Source organism: Alligator mississippiensis, chromosome 15, assembly GCF_030867095.1.
Source record: "Alligator mississippiensis isolate rAllMis1 chromosome 15, rAllMis1, whole genome shotgun sequence".
Lineage (NCBI taxonomy): Eukaryota > Metazoa > Chordata > Crocodylia > Alligatoridae > Alligator > Alligator mississippiensis.
Window position 1 is genome coordinate 9,557,324 of NC_081838.1, and position 14,667 is coordinate 9,571,990.

Here is a 14,667-nt window from a genome sequence, read left to right on the forward strand (position 1 = left end):
TGGGAGTGGTGAAAGCCATGCTATAACTTGGCATTCACCGAAGTGTCAGGCTGCCATGGAGCTTTGCGGTGGGAGGTCTAGATCCAGGTCCAGATAACCACATGGTAAGGAGCTGAGAGAGGAGAAAAAAGAGATTAAGTGCTTTATTGGGAGAAATCCCCTCCCAGTCATTGTCAAAGTTTGCAATCCTTCTTAGTCACTGCAAGCTACCATTGGGCAGGTATTGCATTATACACCCACACCAGGCGTAGGAAGACAGTAATCTGGCATCCTCCTCAACACCCAGGCAAACCCAGCCCAGCTTCTGGAGCAGATAAAAAGGACCATCTCTAGCCCCAGAGTCAGAGGGACCTTCCTCCATCCTCCCTGCACTCAACTACTTGCAGCACAACTCCAGTGACTCTTCTTCTCTCCATTTGTCTCTTGCCTTGAGAGGATCAGACATGGCTCTGCAGTTACGTACTAAAAGCATCGGAGGCAGCAGAAGCGGCTATAGCTCATGCTCTGTCATGGCTGGTGGCGGTGGAGGGGGAAACAGAGTCAGGAGCAGCTACAGTTCGCATGGAGGTGGCGGACAGTGTGGTGGATTCAGCAGCAGGAGCTATGGCGGAGGCGGAAGAATTTCCTCTGGGTCTTATGGTGGAGGATTTGGCTGCCGAGGAGGTGGCTTTAGTGGTGGGATGATTGGAGGAGGAGGTGGTGGCTATGGAGGAGGAATGGGTTGCATTGGAGGAGGACTAGGAGGCATGGGAGGAGGCATGGGAGGAGGCATGGGAGGAGGAATGGGAGGAGGCATGGGAGGTGGCATGGGAGGAGGAATGGGAGGAGGCATGGGAGGTGGCATGGGTGGTGGCAGCTTTGGTGGAGGTGGCTTCAGTGGTGGACCTGGCATGGGACCAATGATTGGTGGTGGACCTGGCATGGGACCAGTGATTGGTGGTGGACCTATGGGTGGCTTTGGCGGTGGCATTGGAGGTGGTGGCTTTGGTGGACCTGGGGGAGGTGGCCCTGGGTTCCCAAGAGGCATCCAACCGGTTCAGGTCGATCCCAGTCTCCTGAAGCCAGTCCAAGTGGAGATTGACCCCCAGATCCAGCAGGTGAAACAAAATGAGAAAGAGCAGATCAAGACCCTCAACAACCAGTTTGCCACCTTCATCGACAAGGTGAGGAGATGGGGCAGTGCTTGCAGGATGGGCGCTTTGAGTTGTTTTGCCTGTGTGTACAAGACTTGGCCTTTCCAGGTCTGTGTCAATCAGAAAGGCAGAATGAGAGTGGTTCTTCTGTTAATCTCTGGTCAGGGACTTGATTGAATACCTCATCCACAGACTCTCTTTGTTGAATACTTCATCCACGCCCAAGCTATGCTTCTGCTTTAGCTGACGAATGCACTAGTGGGTTACGTTGAAGCCATCATGTCACCGTCAATCTCCCTTAGCCAGTCTGCCTCCTGCATATCTCTCTTCCTAAGCAGAACCACGGGATGTCCAGTAGGCTCTCAGTAGGGTGAGATATTCAGCTCATGCAACCTTGCCTGCCTCTTTCCCACTAGTGCCAGATCTGCAGTTGCAAGTTTTCCCTGGGTGGTGAACTTTGTTTGAGTGACCCCCAAATGTTTGAGAGAGTTCAGAATGGGGAAAAGAGGCAGGAAATAGTTTTGCACATGTGTCCAACTCCAAATCCTGGAATAGAGTACAGAATGGGGGGAAAGAGGACACAGGGGAAGGTGGGGGGTGGGGAGGGAGGGGAGATATTCTTGCAAATATGTGTCCATCACCAAATTCTGAAATTTAATAACTGCAGAATTTGCAAACCTTTCTGACTGGGGTGCTGGCGATTTAAAAGTATGGGGAGGAGAGATTTCTTAGAAAAGCAAGTTGACATTTTTCACAGTTTGCTTATTTAAATTCCCAGACTTTCATAGTTCAACACCATAGAGTCATAAAATCATAGAAAATGAGGGTTGGAAGAGGATTTAGGTGGTCACTACTAGTCTAACCCCCTGCTCAAAGCAGGACCAGCCCCAACTACATCATTTCAGCCAAAGCTTTGTCTACCTGGATCTTACAAACCTCCAAGGATGAAGATGCCACCACCATTCTGGGCAACCTGTTCCAGTGTTTTCCTACCCTCCTAGCGAGAAAGTTTTTCCTAATATCTAACCTAAACTTCCCTTGCTTCAACTTGAGCCCATTGCTCCTTGTTCTATCTTCTGTCACCACTGAGAACAGCCCAGCTCCATCCTCTTTGGACTCACCCTTGAATGTCCTTAATGTCTTCACATAACTATGAAGCTCTAAAGTTATTTTGAAACTACCTTGCTTTTCTGATTCAACAGGATCCTTGCTTGACTGTTTATGTTCTTCCAGACTGGATGGAAAATGTCTGATCTCATTGCCTGTTGTGTTTCAGGTCCGGTTTTTGGAGCAACAAAACAAGGTTCTGTCCACAAAGTGGGAGCTCCTCCAACAGCAAGGACATAGTGGTCCAAGGAAGGACCTCAGCAGCCTCTTTGAAAGTTATATCCAAAACTTGAAGAGGCAGCTGGACTCTATCCTTCATCAGAGAGAACAGATGGAGTCAGACCTGCAGAACATGCAACCCCATGTTGAAGACTACAAGAAAAAGTAAGTGGAAAAGAAACCATTTGCAGACACTCCAGCTCCAATCTGCTTGGTCTTTCAGGATGTTCTTTCCCAAGTATCAACTATTTGATAGCAGTTATAGCCTAAGATGTTGGAAATGTCCCTGAAGGGAGGGAGGTTTCCACATACAGAAAAAACAAATGAATACTCTTCTGCCATGGGAAGTCAATGATGGTTGATCAGTGAATTTTCACTCTAATATTCAAGACCTGTTTACAAAAAAACCCCTCATACCAAATGTGTGAAATATATATAAATCCCACTCAGACACCTAGGTTGTTCACATTATACTTGGCTTGTGGAAGATTACAAAATAAAGTTATATGTCCAGAGTAATAGAGGAAACAATTCAAAGCTATGTACAGATCCAAAAGGCTCAGCTTTTCTGGCTATTCTTCTTCAACTTATTAATAGCAAGTATTGGTTGAAGATGCCAGTGTGGCCCAAGAGATTTGGACACCTCTTTGTCATCCAAAGGTGTGCATGTGTGTGTGGGCACAGAGATACCCTGAGAGAAGAGGCACCTTGGTGCCCATGGGAAATGGGCTACTAATTTTTCCCTCTAATAGATTCATAGATTCATAGATGTTAGGGTCAGAAGGGACCTCAATAGACCATTGAGTCTGACCCCCTGCATAGGCAGGAAAGAGTGCTGGGTCTAGATGACCCCAGCTAGATGCATATTAGACCTCTTCTTGAAGACCCCCAGGGTAGGGGAGAGCACCACCTCCCTTGGGAGCCCGTTCCAGACCTTGGCCACTCGAACTGTGAAGAAGTTCTTCCTAATGTCCAGTCTAAATCTGCTCTCTGCTAGCTTGTGGCCATTGTTTCTTGTAACCCCCGGGGGCGCCTTGGTGAGTAAAACCTCACCAATTCCCTTCTGTGCCCCCGTGATGAAATATGCATGACCTAGTTTGATCTAGAGGCCTCAGATCAAATACAGGATGAACATACAGAGGTGAAGCTCTGGTTGAGCAAGGCATGGAGCTCAAGGATGTAAAATTAGACATGAGTGAAATACTGACCTGTCGTTTGGAGTTAGATGTTGGCCCTTGACATTGCGTTGGACTTACGCCCATAATATGCTCTCTCTGTCTGTGTGCGTGTACAAATGTGTGTGTGTGAGAATCACTTTGTTGGTTTCTTACTCAGTAAAAGTCAGGCAAGCCAACTTGTCTCTCTTTACCTTGAACAGGTATGAAGATGAAATCAACAGGCGCACGACTGCCGAGAATGAGTTTGTGGTGCTGAAGAAGGTGAGTGATGCAGCTAATGAAAGGATGCAGGGGACAGGACACACCTAAAAACACCCGAGTTTGGGAGTTGTGGGTCCTCTGTGACTGGGAAACCCAATTAGACAGCAACATAATGTCCACCTGTCTCCTGCTGAAGCACTTGCAGTGTCTAGCACTGAAGGCGCTCGCCATAAGAACACGGTTTAATGACTTGGAAGCAAGGTTTCTCTCTAGATAACACAGGTTGCGGCTCCATCTGCTGTGCTCAGGGCTGCTACAAGGAGACTGTCCCTTCGATCTTTCTTTCAGGACGTGGATAGTGCCTACATGACTAAAGTACAGTTGGAATCAAAGGTGCAAGCCCTGATGGATGAAATCGACTTCCTGAGACGCGTGTTTGAGGAGGTAAGGAGCTCCCCCTTTTCTTGGGCAGCTGGCAATAGAGCTGAATCATGACCAGCTCTCATCAGAGCTATTGTGATAAAAACGTGAAAAAGAAACTATTGTGATCTGTCCTCTGAAACTCTTGAATCTACAACAGAATATTTCTGGTCTAGTTCAAAACAGTGGGAATTAAGTACAGCAGAGCAATAGCAGGCATGAAACACTCGGCAGAGCTGACCTGTGCTTTGATGCTTTGCAGGAGATGTCTCAGATGCACACGATAAGTCGTGACTTGTCTGTGGTGGTGTCTATGGATAACAGCAGGCACCTAGATATGGACAGCATCATTGATGAAGTCAGGCGTCAATATGAAGACATCGCTCGGAGCAGCAGAGCTGAAGCTGAGGAGTGGTACCAGAGCAGGGTGAGTAATTCATTATCGAACAAAGTGGAGAGGCTAAGCATTGCTTGCTGCTGACTGATAGATGCTGCTATTTTACAAAGACATAGGCAAGGAAACTTTTCCTTTAGCTTATGGTGAGATGTCCACATCGGAAATCCCGCTGCCCTCACAGGTGTGCATACTTCTGCAGGAATTCTACAGAGGCCCAAGAGATACGGATACGAGACATTCTTGCACATGCATGGACTTCTTTCACCCATAAACAATCCATGTGGTTTTTCCTGGCTCCCAGTACCTGAGCAAACTCCATTTATGAATGCTCCAGGGACGTCCATGACAGATCCAGAAATGGATCTTGGTGCTGCCAGTTCCAACGTGGGGTAACCCTTGGGAAACCAGTGGGTGTACACTGGAGTAACTGAGACTTGTCTCCATTTACACTGGCATAACTGAGAGCAGCCTATAAACCCGTATATTCCTTCAAGCTCAGCACCTACCCAGTCACTGGACAATATTGGTCAGCATTATTGCCTGTAGTCACAACACACTGACTACCTAGCCAGGAAGAAGTTGTTTGCAGGGCTCTGGGTGCTGTGCTGAATAGGTTGTTCTGTGTGTGACACTCAGTATGAAGAACTGCAGAACACGGCGGGACGACACGGAGACAACCTGCGTAACACCAAGCAAGAGATCCAGGAGCTGACCAGGGGTATCCAGAGGCTGCGATCGGAGATTGAGAATGTGAAGAAGCAGGTAAGGGCCGTGGGTTCTTCATCCATACCGCGGTGGGGCTGGGCCCAGCCATAGCATTCCTAGGGACTACCTGCAGTGGCAGTCGAGATCTGGCTGGTGCCAGGAGTCTCCAGGCCACGCTCCTGGTAAGGAGTGCCTTGCATTGGGTGAGCTCTGAACAGCTTGGGCACCTTGCTGTCCTGTTTTGATGGGGACGGGTCAATACAGACACTTGATGGAAAGCTGAAATTTGCCAAAATAAAAGTGTGAGTTAGAACATGTCCACATTGGGCGGAAAGTTTTTCAGAATTTGATTTCCAAAGATCATGTGGAGTAAGACTCTTTCTCTGCCCGAAGTTCCACCCTTCATAACTCCTCTGACAGAGGAAAGGCCCTGCAGGAAAACTGAGATGTCTCCCTTCTCCTCTTTCAGCAACAGCAGCTGCAGGCAGCCATTGCGGAGGCTGAGGACCGGGGTGAGATGGCCCTCAAGGATGCTAGGTCCAAGCTGCAAGAGCTTGAGGCTGCCCTGCAGAAGGACAAGGAGGAGCTGGCTCGCTTGCTGAAGGAATACCAAGAGCTGTTGAACATCAAGATTGCCCTGGATATAGAGATTGCCATGTACAGGAAGCTGCTGGAAGGGGAGGAGTACAGGTGAGTGCCATACCCAGGTGATCTGTGCGAGGTGGGATGTCCTTACATAGGCAGGATTCTCAGCAGTTGCAGAACAGTTGTATTTCCGGCGCTTCAAGGAGCAATGAGTTGATGGATCCCACTTGAACATACGGCCCACTGCCCTTTAGACTGCACGGTGGAGGGGACAGGTGTAATGAGTGCAAGTTTGAAGCAGAGACAAGAACGTAGGAGCTGCTATTTACTGAGTCAGACTGGGGTCTGTGTTGTCCAGTAAATGGTCCATCTTGCCCAGTGGCAGAGAGCGGATGCTGAAAGGGAGAGTGGACTGGGTCTGACTAGGGTTTTTTTTCCCCTCCTCCTCTCTCACTTGCAGCCTCCAGCATTTAAGGTCTAAGAAGTTCCTATCCTGGGGTTGTGCCCCTAAGTCCCATGCTCAGTAGCTAGTGATGCCCCTATCAGTCCATGCAGTAAACCCTGTGACAACACTGGAGCTGCTAATAATACCCTCAAAACCATCCAGACTTGCTGCAGTGTCTATGGCAAGTGCTGCTCGGTACGAGCTGAACATTGTTTTTGTGTTCAGGATTGTGCTGGGAGCCGTTTTGGAGTTTCGGGGGGACATTGAACAGGTTGTACTGGAAGAAAGCCCCACGTGAATGGTGCACTTGTGTCTTTGTGACATTTCTCTAGTATATGATATTAGATGAGGTTGAGATGGAAACCCTTGGGCTGAACTGCTTTTTCTGCTGCTTCCCAGCTCTCTCTCTAAAAGAATTCCTCACTCTGTAGTTCACTGCCCCGTGTTAAATGGTGAAGTGCTGGTCATTGAAAAATGGCCTTTGCTTTATTTGTTTGCGTATTTGGAGAAGAGATGAACGGAGGTAAAAGAAATATTTCAATGAGATGGCCTGTTTTTATCTCAATCTGTATCACATGATATATGCAGCCTTGTACTTTTTGCCCTTCTCATGATGGCAGTGGAGCTACCTATATTACTGCACTTGGTAAAGGTTTGTAATACAAAAGATGTGAATATACACATTTTAAGTTTAGCGGTTTCTAATTTAAAGAACACAGTGAGCATATCTAGAGGGTTTATACTCTGTTTAAACTGATAATCCTGGATTTGTGTATATTAAAAGAGTCCTAGCTGCCATTGAGCTTAATGGCAGCACCGCAACACTGGAAGGACCTTTGTAGAAATATGAATTAGAGGGCGTATTTACACATGCATTTACGCAGGCTTAAATTTACTGCACAGTACGTTACTGCGCAGTAAACTGAAATACATTGGCATCTACACGTGCAGGTGTTAAAGCACATTAACACTGTGTATGGACTGACTTGGGACTAAAGTTTGATACTTGCACGATGAAGGTATCCAGTATACACTCAAATTGGTGTAAGTCACCATATTTACTGCACCGTATGGGTGTGCACATGTAGGCAAACACCTGTACTGCACATTAATTGTGGTTAATGTTCAGTAAATGCTCATGTGCCCAGACTCTCTTTGTCTGAAATAGTTCAAAGTTGAATGGAGTTAATAAAAGTTGGATATAAAAGTGTGCTCAGGGAACTGCAATGCACTACCAAAGTGAAGTTCACAGCTGGGTGGGTCTCAGTGACAGCAGGACTTATTTTCGCTGGGTGACTGACCTCTCTGTTTTTTCCCCCGCACAGGCTGAGTCAGGATATGTCCAACGTGAATGTCTGTAAGTACTTGCCTCTTTGCTTTATTGTGGGTTATTGCTGGAGCTGGGTTCCTGTGGTTGCTAAATGCCTACCTGTGTAGGGTTTTTCCACTGTTCCTCTCTTACTTACTGCCTCCAGCATACAAGGTCTAGGAAGTTTTGATTCAGTCTCCTGTTATTGCTGTGCTTTCTGCTGTCACAGCCCTTCTCAACTCCATTAGTATCTCAAACTCGCTGATGGGGCTTGGTCTGGGGGTCCAAGACATATTTTTAAATTTTGAAACCTGGGACTCCTATTCACAATGATCCTATGGTACCTTCCTTATCAGCTGAAAAAACTGCCCTATTGGATTCGATGCAGTCTTTGATGCAGAATGCCCTTCCCCACCTGTATGACCTACTCTGTCAGTCCTCTATAACTTTTGTCCTGGTATCATAGCATCCCGTTGATTATCTTCATTCCAGCATGTTTCAGAGAAATCTCTTCTGTAATGGCCATTATGTATTGCTAAGCATTCAAGTCCCCGCACCTTTGTTCTTAGACTTCTGAGTGGTGACCAACCTGTGCTTCCCTTGCAGCGGTGGTGGGCAGGACCACCATTACTGGAGGCCATGGAGGAAGTGGCGGTGGATTCGGAGGTGGAAGTGGATTCGGAGGCGGAAGTGGATTCGGAGGTGGAAGTGGATTTGGAGGCGGAAGTGGATTCGGAGGTGGAAGCGGATATGGAGGAGGAAGTGGATATGGAGGAGGATGTGGAATTGGAGGTGGCATTGGAGGAGGTGGAATCGGAGGAGGAGGCATGGGAGGAGGTGGGTATGGAGGCAGCTGTGTCAGCGGAGGTGGCATGATGAGCGGTGGTTACTCCTCTGGAAGCGGAAGAGGCTTCAGCTCTGGTGGAGGCAGCATCGGCGGTGGATCCTCATCTGTCAGGAGAAGCACCACGACCACGACCATCAAATCTTCAGGGGGAAGGTGCTAAGCCTGGGAGTCCTTCTTCCCAGGGCAGGAAAGTTCTCTTCTGCTCTCCTGGCTGCAGCATAGCTCCTCTCCATCCAATCCTGGCATCCAGAAAAGAAACGAACTGTGCCCCTTGCCATTAATGCCCTCCATAGACCCTCTTCTGCCAACTGCCTGTGTTCCTAGGGGGAACCGTGTGAGAAGACACCAGCCTCTTGGACACCGCCACCATGGGCCTGGGTTTTCAACAAGGTCCAGAGTCTTGTTTAGACCTAAGCAATATTGAAAAATTAGGGAGCTGTGTCCGGAAACACATCCCTGGAGGCTAGCAGTTAGCAGAGGGTGGATGAAGGGAGGAGCGCTCTGCCTCTCTCATTGTGCTGTATCTGTTGAGCTGTTGTGACTGCCCTGTGGCAATGTGTATAAAACTCCTTCTTCCCTTCTCTTTCCTGAGCCTTCTTCTTCAATGGCCACGTTTCCTTGGGTGCTCTAGTTTACTGCATCGCACATCCTGCATTTTCTTGCTTTACAAACAGCAGTAGGCCATGCTTTCCCATGTTGAAGTAACAGTTCAACCCAGTCAGAATTGAGGAAGAGGAAAGTTCCCTGCTGGTGTCTAGAGAGCTGAGTACATCCGTTATCTGGAACAATTAGGCAGATGGAGTATTTGGGTAGCTCCAGGTGTACTCTAGCCAGTATTCCCCCAAATCAAGTGGTTATCAATTCCCCTTCTCTCCTGTCATTCATGAGGTTTCCTCCAATTCCATCTGATGTGTGCATGGCTTTTTATTGTGTTTAAAGACCAAAATGGTTTTGGTTAAGGTTTGTGTGATGTGATGTGGTATATGCTGTATTGTGAGCATCTACCTAACTGTTCTTCTCTTGGTATGTTCCGTTTTCTCTGGGTAGGACTATTCTCAATAAACAGCAGACAAATCAAACTATGTCTGGGCGTCCTCATTGTGCCAAGTTCAGCATGCCTTTGAAATGATCCTAAAGGTAAACCGACAGCTGTTCTTGTGGTTGGAGCAGAGGAATATAATATAGTTGTTGGCTGGAGTATCCTCAGCTGCATATAAGTGGTAGGTCATGGACTTATCCCAAATGAGGATTTGGTTCCATGTTTTGGTTGATCTTATAAGAGAAAATGCAGCTTGAATTCCCTGAAAGAACAACTGGGTTTGGTTCCTCTTAATCTTAGTTTTGCCCTGGAATAAATCATACCCACTGAAATCGGGGTGGAGGGGGGGTGTCTCACTCACATTCTGGCATAATGGAATAATGAACATTACCATTCAATGAATGGAATTTGGAACATTACCTTCATAGCACAGGAAGTCAATGAAGCAGTGGAAGAATTTATCAAGGAAACAAAGAAGATTGATTCTTCTTCCTTTGGAGTCTATAAATCTAAACTTTCTAAAGGGTGTCCTGTAAGTCAAACTGTAGGAACAGGAAAGTTTCATAGCTTGCGTTATGCAGGACATCAGCCTATGAAAATCACTGTAGTTTCTTCAAGGCCAAAGAATCTGTCCTGGATTCTTCTGTGGCAAATTTCCAAAGACATCCCTACACAGCTGTAGTGCAAATTGAAATTTCTTTTGAGGGGGAATTTCTTCTATTTTTGAATTTTTGTTGTACTTGTGAATCTGTATTGAAAGTCAAAACACTAGAAAACATCTGCAAGACAAAGAGTTCACTAGCATTTTGTCTGGATGTTCCCAAAACAGATTGCTTTGTTACATCATGGCTTGACATTAATCTGAGTCCCCTTTAGTTGCTGTAATTCTTCATGGGTACCATAGTTGGAATGTCATGTGTTCCCATTCTTCTTCATGGGCCACGTTATCATATAGCACCACATGGGTTCAAACCTGAGGGATTCAGGTCAGGGATCAATTAGATGCACTACTGCAGCATACATGCAGCCTGCAGCCTGGGCCTAGACATCTTTCAGGACCACTGTAAGACCTTCCTAGTTGGGCAGGCGTTTAACAACTGAGGCTAAACTGAGATGTTGTTTGGGGCCTCTGTTTTATGTTGACATTGTAGTTCCCTTTAAGTTGCTTTGGGCTGTTGTGCTGATAACTTTACTGAATGGAAATTCCAACCATCGAACTAGGTGCATGTGTTTATGTATTTATTCCATTTATAAGGCACCCTTCCCAACAAAGGCTATGGGTGGCTTACAATAAAGGAACTGTCAATGGGTGCTATGCATCTCATACCCCTTTCTGCAAGCCACTGCCCGCTCCCTTATGTGATGCCTTGATGGAAACAAATGAAGAGAAGTTGAATGGTGAAGCAAAAGGAAACAGCATTCTCTTGGCAAAGGGGTTATGTCCTCTTCACAGGGCTCCACCTCCCCTACATCCTGCTCTTACCACACCTTCCAGGTGGGACCTATGATCTTCCAACTACAGGTTTCTCTCAATTTATGCGGTACGTGTGTTTCAGGAAAAGTACCCATAAATCAAATTTGCATAAAGGGAACCCAGTTTATAACATAACAAATAGGGATACATTCTTGCAGTGCTGAGGGAGGGAGTAAGGCTGGGACTAGTGAAAGGGCGGGGGTTGGGGTTTGGTACAGTTCATCAGCCACTCCTGGGGCTGCAGCAGGGAGCAAAGCAGAGGAAACAGTGAGTGGGTGCAGGGCACAGAACTTGCGGGGGGTTGCAGCTCTTGCTGCTATGTGCACCCTGGAAAGGCTGTGGGCTGAGGGGCTATGCTGGGTTTTTCCCATGGGGCGTGTGCCCCCAGATCTGCACCCAGGAGGACAGTAGGCTGCCACTGCAGGCTGGGGCTGGCAGTGGCACCGGGCTCTTCCTGGCCCTCAGGACAGGCTGTGGAGATGGGAGGGGGGCTGCTGCCACCCCAAAATTTGACTAGCCCCCCCTGGAACCTGCCCTCCTAGTGCAACCTCTGCGTGCCGGGAAGGGCCCGGTGTCGCCACTGGCCCCAGCCTGTAGCAGCAGCCTGCTGTCCTCCCATGCACAGATCTCAGGGCATGGACCCCCTGTGAAGAGCCCGGCACAGCCCCCCAGCCTGCAGCCCTCCTGAGGTGTGCATAGCAGCAAGGGCTGCGCCCCCCCATCCCATGCCCTGCACCCATTCACCATTTCCTCTGCTTTGCTCCCTGCTGCAGCCCCGAGAGCAGCTGATGGACTGTGCCACACCCCTCCCCCTGCCCCTGCCCCTTCCCCTACAGACTTACCTTGCCGTGCCCCAGGCCTCTGCTTCTCCCCTCTCACCCCAGCCCCTGCTGCAATGGCCTCAGGAACAGCCGATGCCATCTGCCTGCACTACAGAGCCCTGGAGTCGATCACATAAGAGTGAATTTACCTCGCATATAACGTATGTGGGGTATAAAAAGAGTCATCGCATAAGAGTGAATTCACATGTACAGAACCTGCGTATATTGAGGGAAACCTGTATATTGGAGCCTCTTGACTGGTGACCTGACCAGTCATCCAACTGTGCCTCAGGCCTTTTCCCATCATGAGCTTTTCATGAGCAATTCCTTCTTACTTATGCCCCTTTGTTTTCTATGCATGCTCTCAATAAATATTAGAAAAGGTGTCTCTGTTTAAGGTTACTCATCACAAGAGTTTCACATCAATCACTTAGTCCCTAAGCATCCTCAATTTAGGGATCCTTTCTCAATAAACTCACTCCCCTTTATAAGACTTATCAATTTAGTGTATACTGTTTTTGGCTCTATCAAATCTGTGGCTTCCCTCGTGGTATCCTTTTGGCTGGCACCACTATCATCAGCCCGTTAGCTCAATACATGGATGGCCCAGAGAGGCCTCATAGCCACTCCCAGCATGCAGAGTCTCACCCCTGTGTCCCAAGCCCAACATGGATAGGTTGCGTGGTAGGCCCTTCTCTGCTGACTACCCTTCACTGGCTTGCTCCAATCCTGAAGTACTCTCTGGGCTTAGACCCAAGTTCATATTGCTCCTGGTCATTTTCTATGCCTCTGCACAGAAAGGCACTGCTGTTTTTTACAGAGACAATGCACTCCCCTCTTGGGGGTGAAGGACTTTGGCTCTCTCACATTTCAACCCGCTGGGCCTCTTGGGGGGCTAATTGTGTCTGGCTCCCTGGCCACATGGGTGACAGCAGCTGGGGATCACCAGAAGCCAGGACTTGCCATTACTTCTTGGTTTATTCTCAGGCATACTGGCTAATGGCAGCAGAGACCCAGTGTAACTCCACGCTGGGCTGGGCAGGGATCCAGCTGCACCTGGGAGACTGTTTGTCCCTGATGAAGGGACTGGCTCCCAGCTGCACCGGGGTGATTTTGCCAGTGACAGTGGGAGTCCAGCATGGCTCCTGGGTAAGTGGAGCAGTGAGCCCAGTTACACATAATGTCCCACTCATAACAGGGGCGAGAGGATACAGGAACAGTATAACCTATAAAAAAGGAGAGCGACAAAACAACTTAAAAGGGAACTACAACATCAACATAAAAGAGAGGACCCCAAACAACATTGCAGCTTAGCCTGGGTTGCTAAATGCTTGCCCAACTAGGAAGGTCTTACAGGACTCCTGAAAGATGTCTAGGCACAGCCTTTGAGGGCCTCAAGACAGAGGGAGAGAGTCCCAGAGCTATGGAGCAACTGCTGAGCACGACAGTTCAAGCTTTGTCAAAAGTCTTACGGAAGAAGTAACTCAGCCAGGGGGCCTGGAGAACAGGAGCCAAATCCCATCCTTCAGGACCTGTAGCAGCTCAAGAAAGAAGTTGAATGTCAACTGGATCTGAAAGAAAAAGAACAGGTTTTATTCAGCTTGACAAACCAAAATGTTTTCATTTGAGTTGGCGCAACCCAAAATGGTGGACATTCAGTAAAATCAAATTTGTTTCTAAGAAGAATTTCATTTTGCAGAAACTGCCCAGCCTGCTCCAGTTATGAGCATCTTCTGTTGGTCAAAACCGGCTTGAATTGCAACACGGCAAGAAAAGGATCATTCCATAAGGATTGAGAGAAAAAACGATCAGAGCCAAAACTCAGTTACAGCTGCTCAGTGCACGTCTCGTGGCCACAATGCTGGCTTAATCAGCTGGTAGAGGAGACCCCACTGGGCACTTGCAGGAGGTGAAGCCCAGGTGTGTGCTACCTTCAGTTGTGGGATCAGCTCCTGGAGGCTATAGGCACCTAGCTGTAAATGCCACAGCACCCATTTAAGCATCTGCCATTGGTCTTCTACTAAAAATATGATGACAGTCCTAAAATGCTGGAACATTTGGACATGGACCTAAATCTTAAAGGCCCTAAATGACTAGTTTGCCCGAGTGCACAGAATGTTTCCCCTTGAATCTAGTAGAGCCCATGTCAGATCCTCGGCCTGGGCAGGCCCAGAATTTTTGGGCTAGTCATAATCTATGTTTGGATGTTTAATTGTTTCTTGGACATATCAGTGCCTGCGCACCAGCTTTAGCACCCGAGTGAGGTATCCAGAGGCATTTGTTATGGTTCACACTTTGGGATACCAGGTCCTCTTGTGAGATACTACATGGAGTTGTGAATGGAATCCAAAGGAGGCAAGTGATTTTTCGTGCGCTTCTGAAGGCTGCTAGTCGGTGTAATGTTCCTTAGGGGAAGGGATTTTTTATGCAAGACATTATTTTTGAGTATGAGGAAGTGCCATGGAAAAGGCTGAGACAAGTACTTGAGGTGCTTAGAAGATTTGCCTGCAGGAGAAAGCTCGGTGAAGCAAACAAGGGAAGGCATGGTGGGCCAGTGCTGAAGCCATTGCTTTGGGTTTCCACAGCTGGTGGGTTCATAGATTCATAGATGTTCTTCCTCTGACTTTGATGTCTCTATTCCCATACAGCCCTTTCCCCAATGCTCTCTGTAAATGCAGTCCCCGGCATAACAGACCAAGAAGCACTTCTGTACAATTATAATTATGGTCTTGAAGTTGCTTCAAAGATGCATGTACATGTTCATTCTTTTTGCAAGAAGACAACTTC

The 14,667-nt window shown here is 47.8% G+C and overlaps 1 protein-coding gene across 1 annotated transcript; it reads left to right on the forward strand.

Annotated features, from left to right (window-relative positions):
* Positions 1-322: 322 nt before the first annotated feature.
* On the forward strand, positions 323-9,625 carry LOC109281568 (keratin, type II cytoskeletal 3). The gene is made up of 9 exons (XM_059717968.1): positions 323-1,163; positions 2,410-2,624; positions 3,838-3,898; positions 4,187-4,282; positions 4,521-4,685; positions 5,292-5,417; positions 5,830-6,050; positions 7,716-7,747; positions 8,306-9,625. The coding sequence occupies exons 1-9, from the start codon at positions 444-446 to the stop codon at positions 8,704-8,706; spliced, it is 2,037 nt and encodes a 678-aa protein (XP_059573951.1). The 5' UTR covers positions 323-443; the 3' UTR covers positions 8,707-9,625.
* The last annotated feature ends 5,042 nt before the right edge of the window (positions 9,626-14,667 follow it).

Excerpts from the sequence above, each read along its gene's own strand:
- LOC109281568 (XM_059717968.1), top strand. The coding sequence starts at position 444 with ATGGCTCTGCAGTTACGTACTAAAAGCATCGGAGGCAGCAGAAGCGGC. Across the intron at positions 4,283-4,520 it reads TGAGACGCGTGTTTGAGGAG|GAGATGTCTCAGATGCACAC; the intron begins GTAAGGAGCTCC and ends GATGCTTTGCAG. Across the intron at positions 4,686-5,291 it reads AGGAGTGGTACCAGAGCAGG|TATGAAGAACTGCAGAACAC; the intron begins GTGAGTAATTCA and ends TGTGACACTCAG.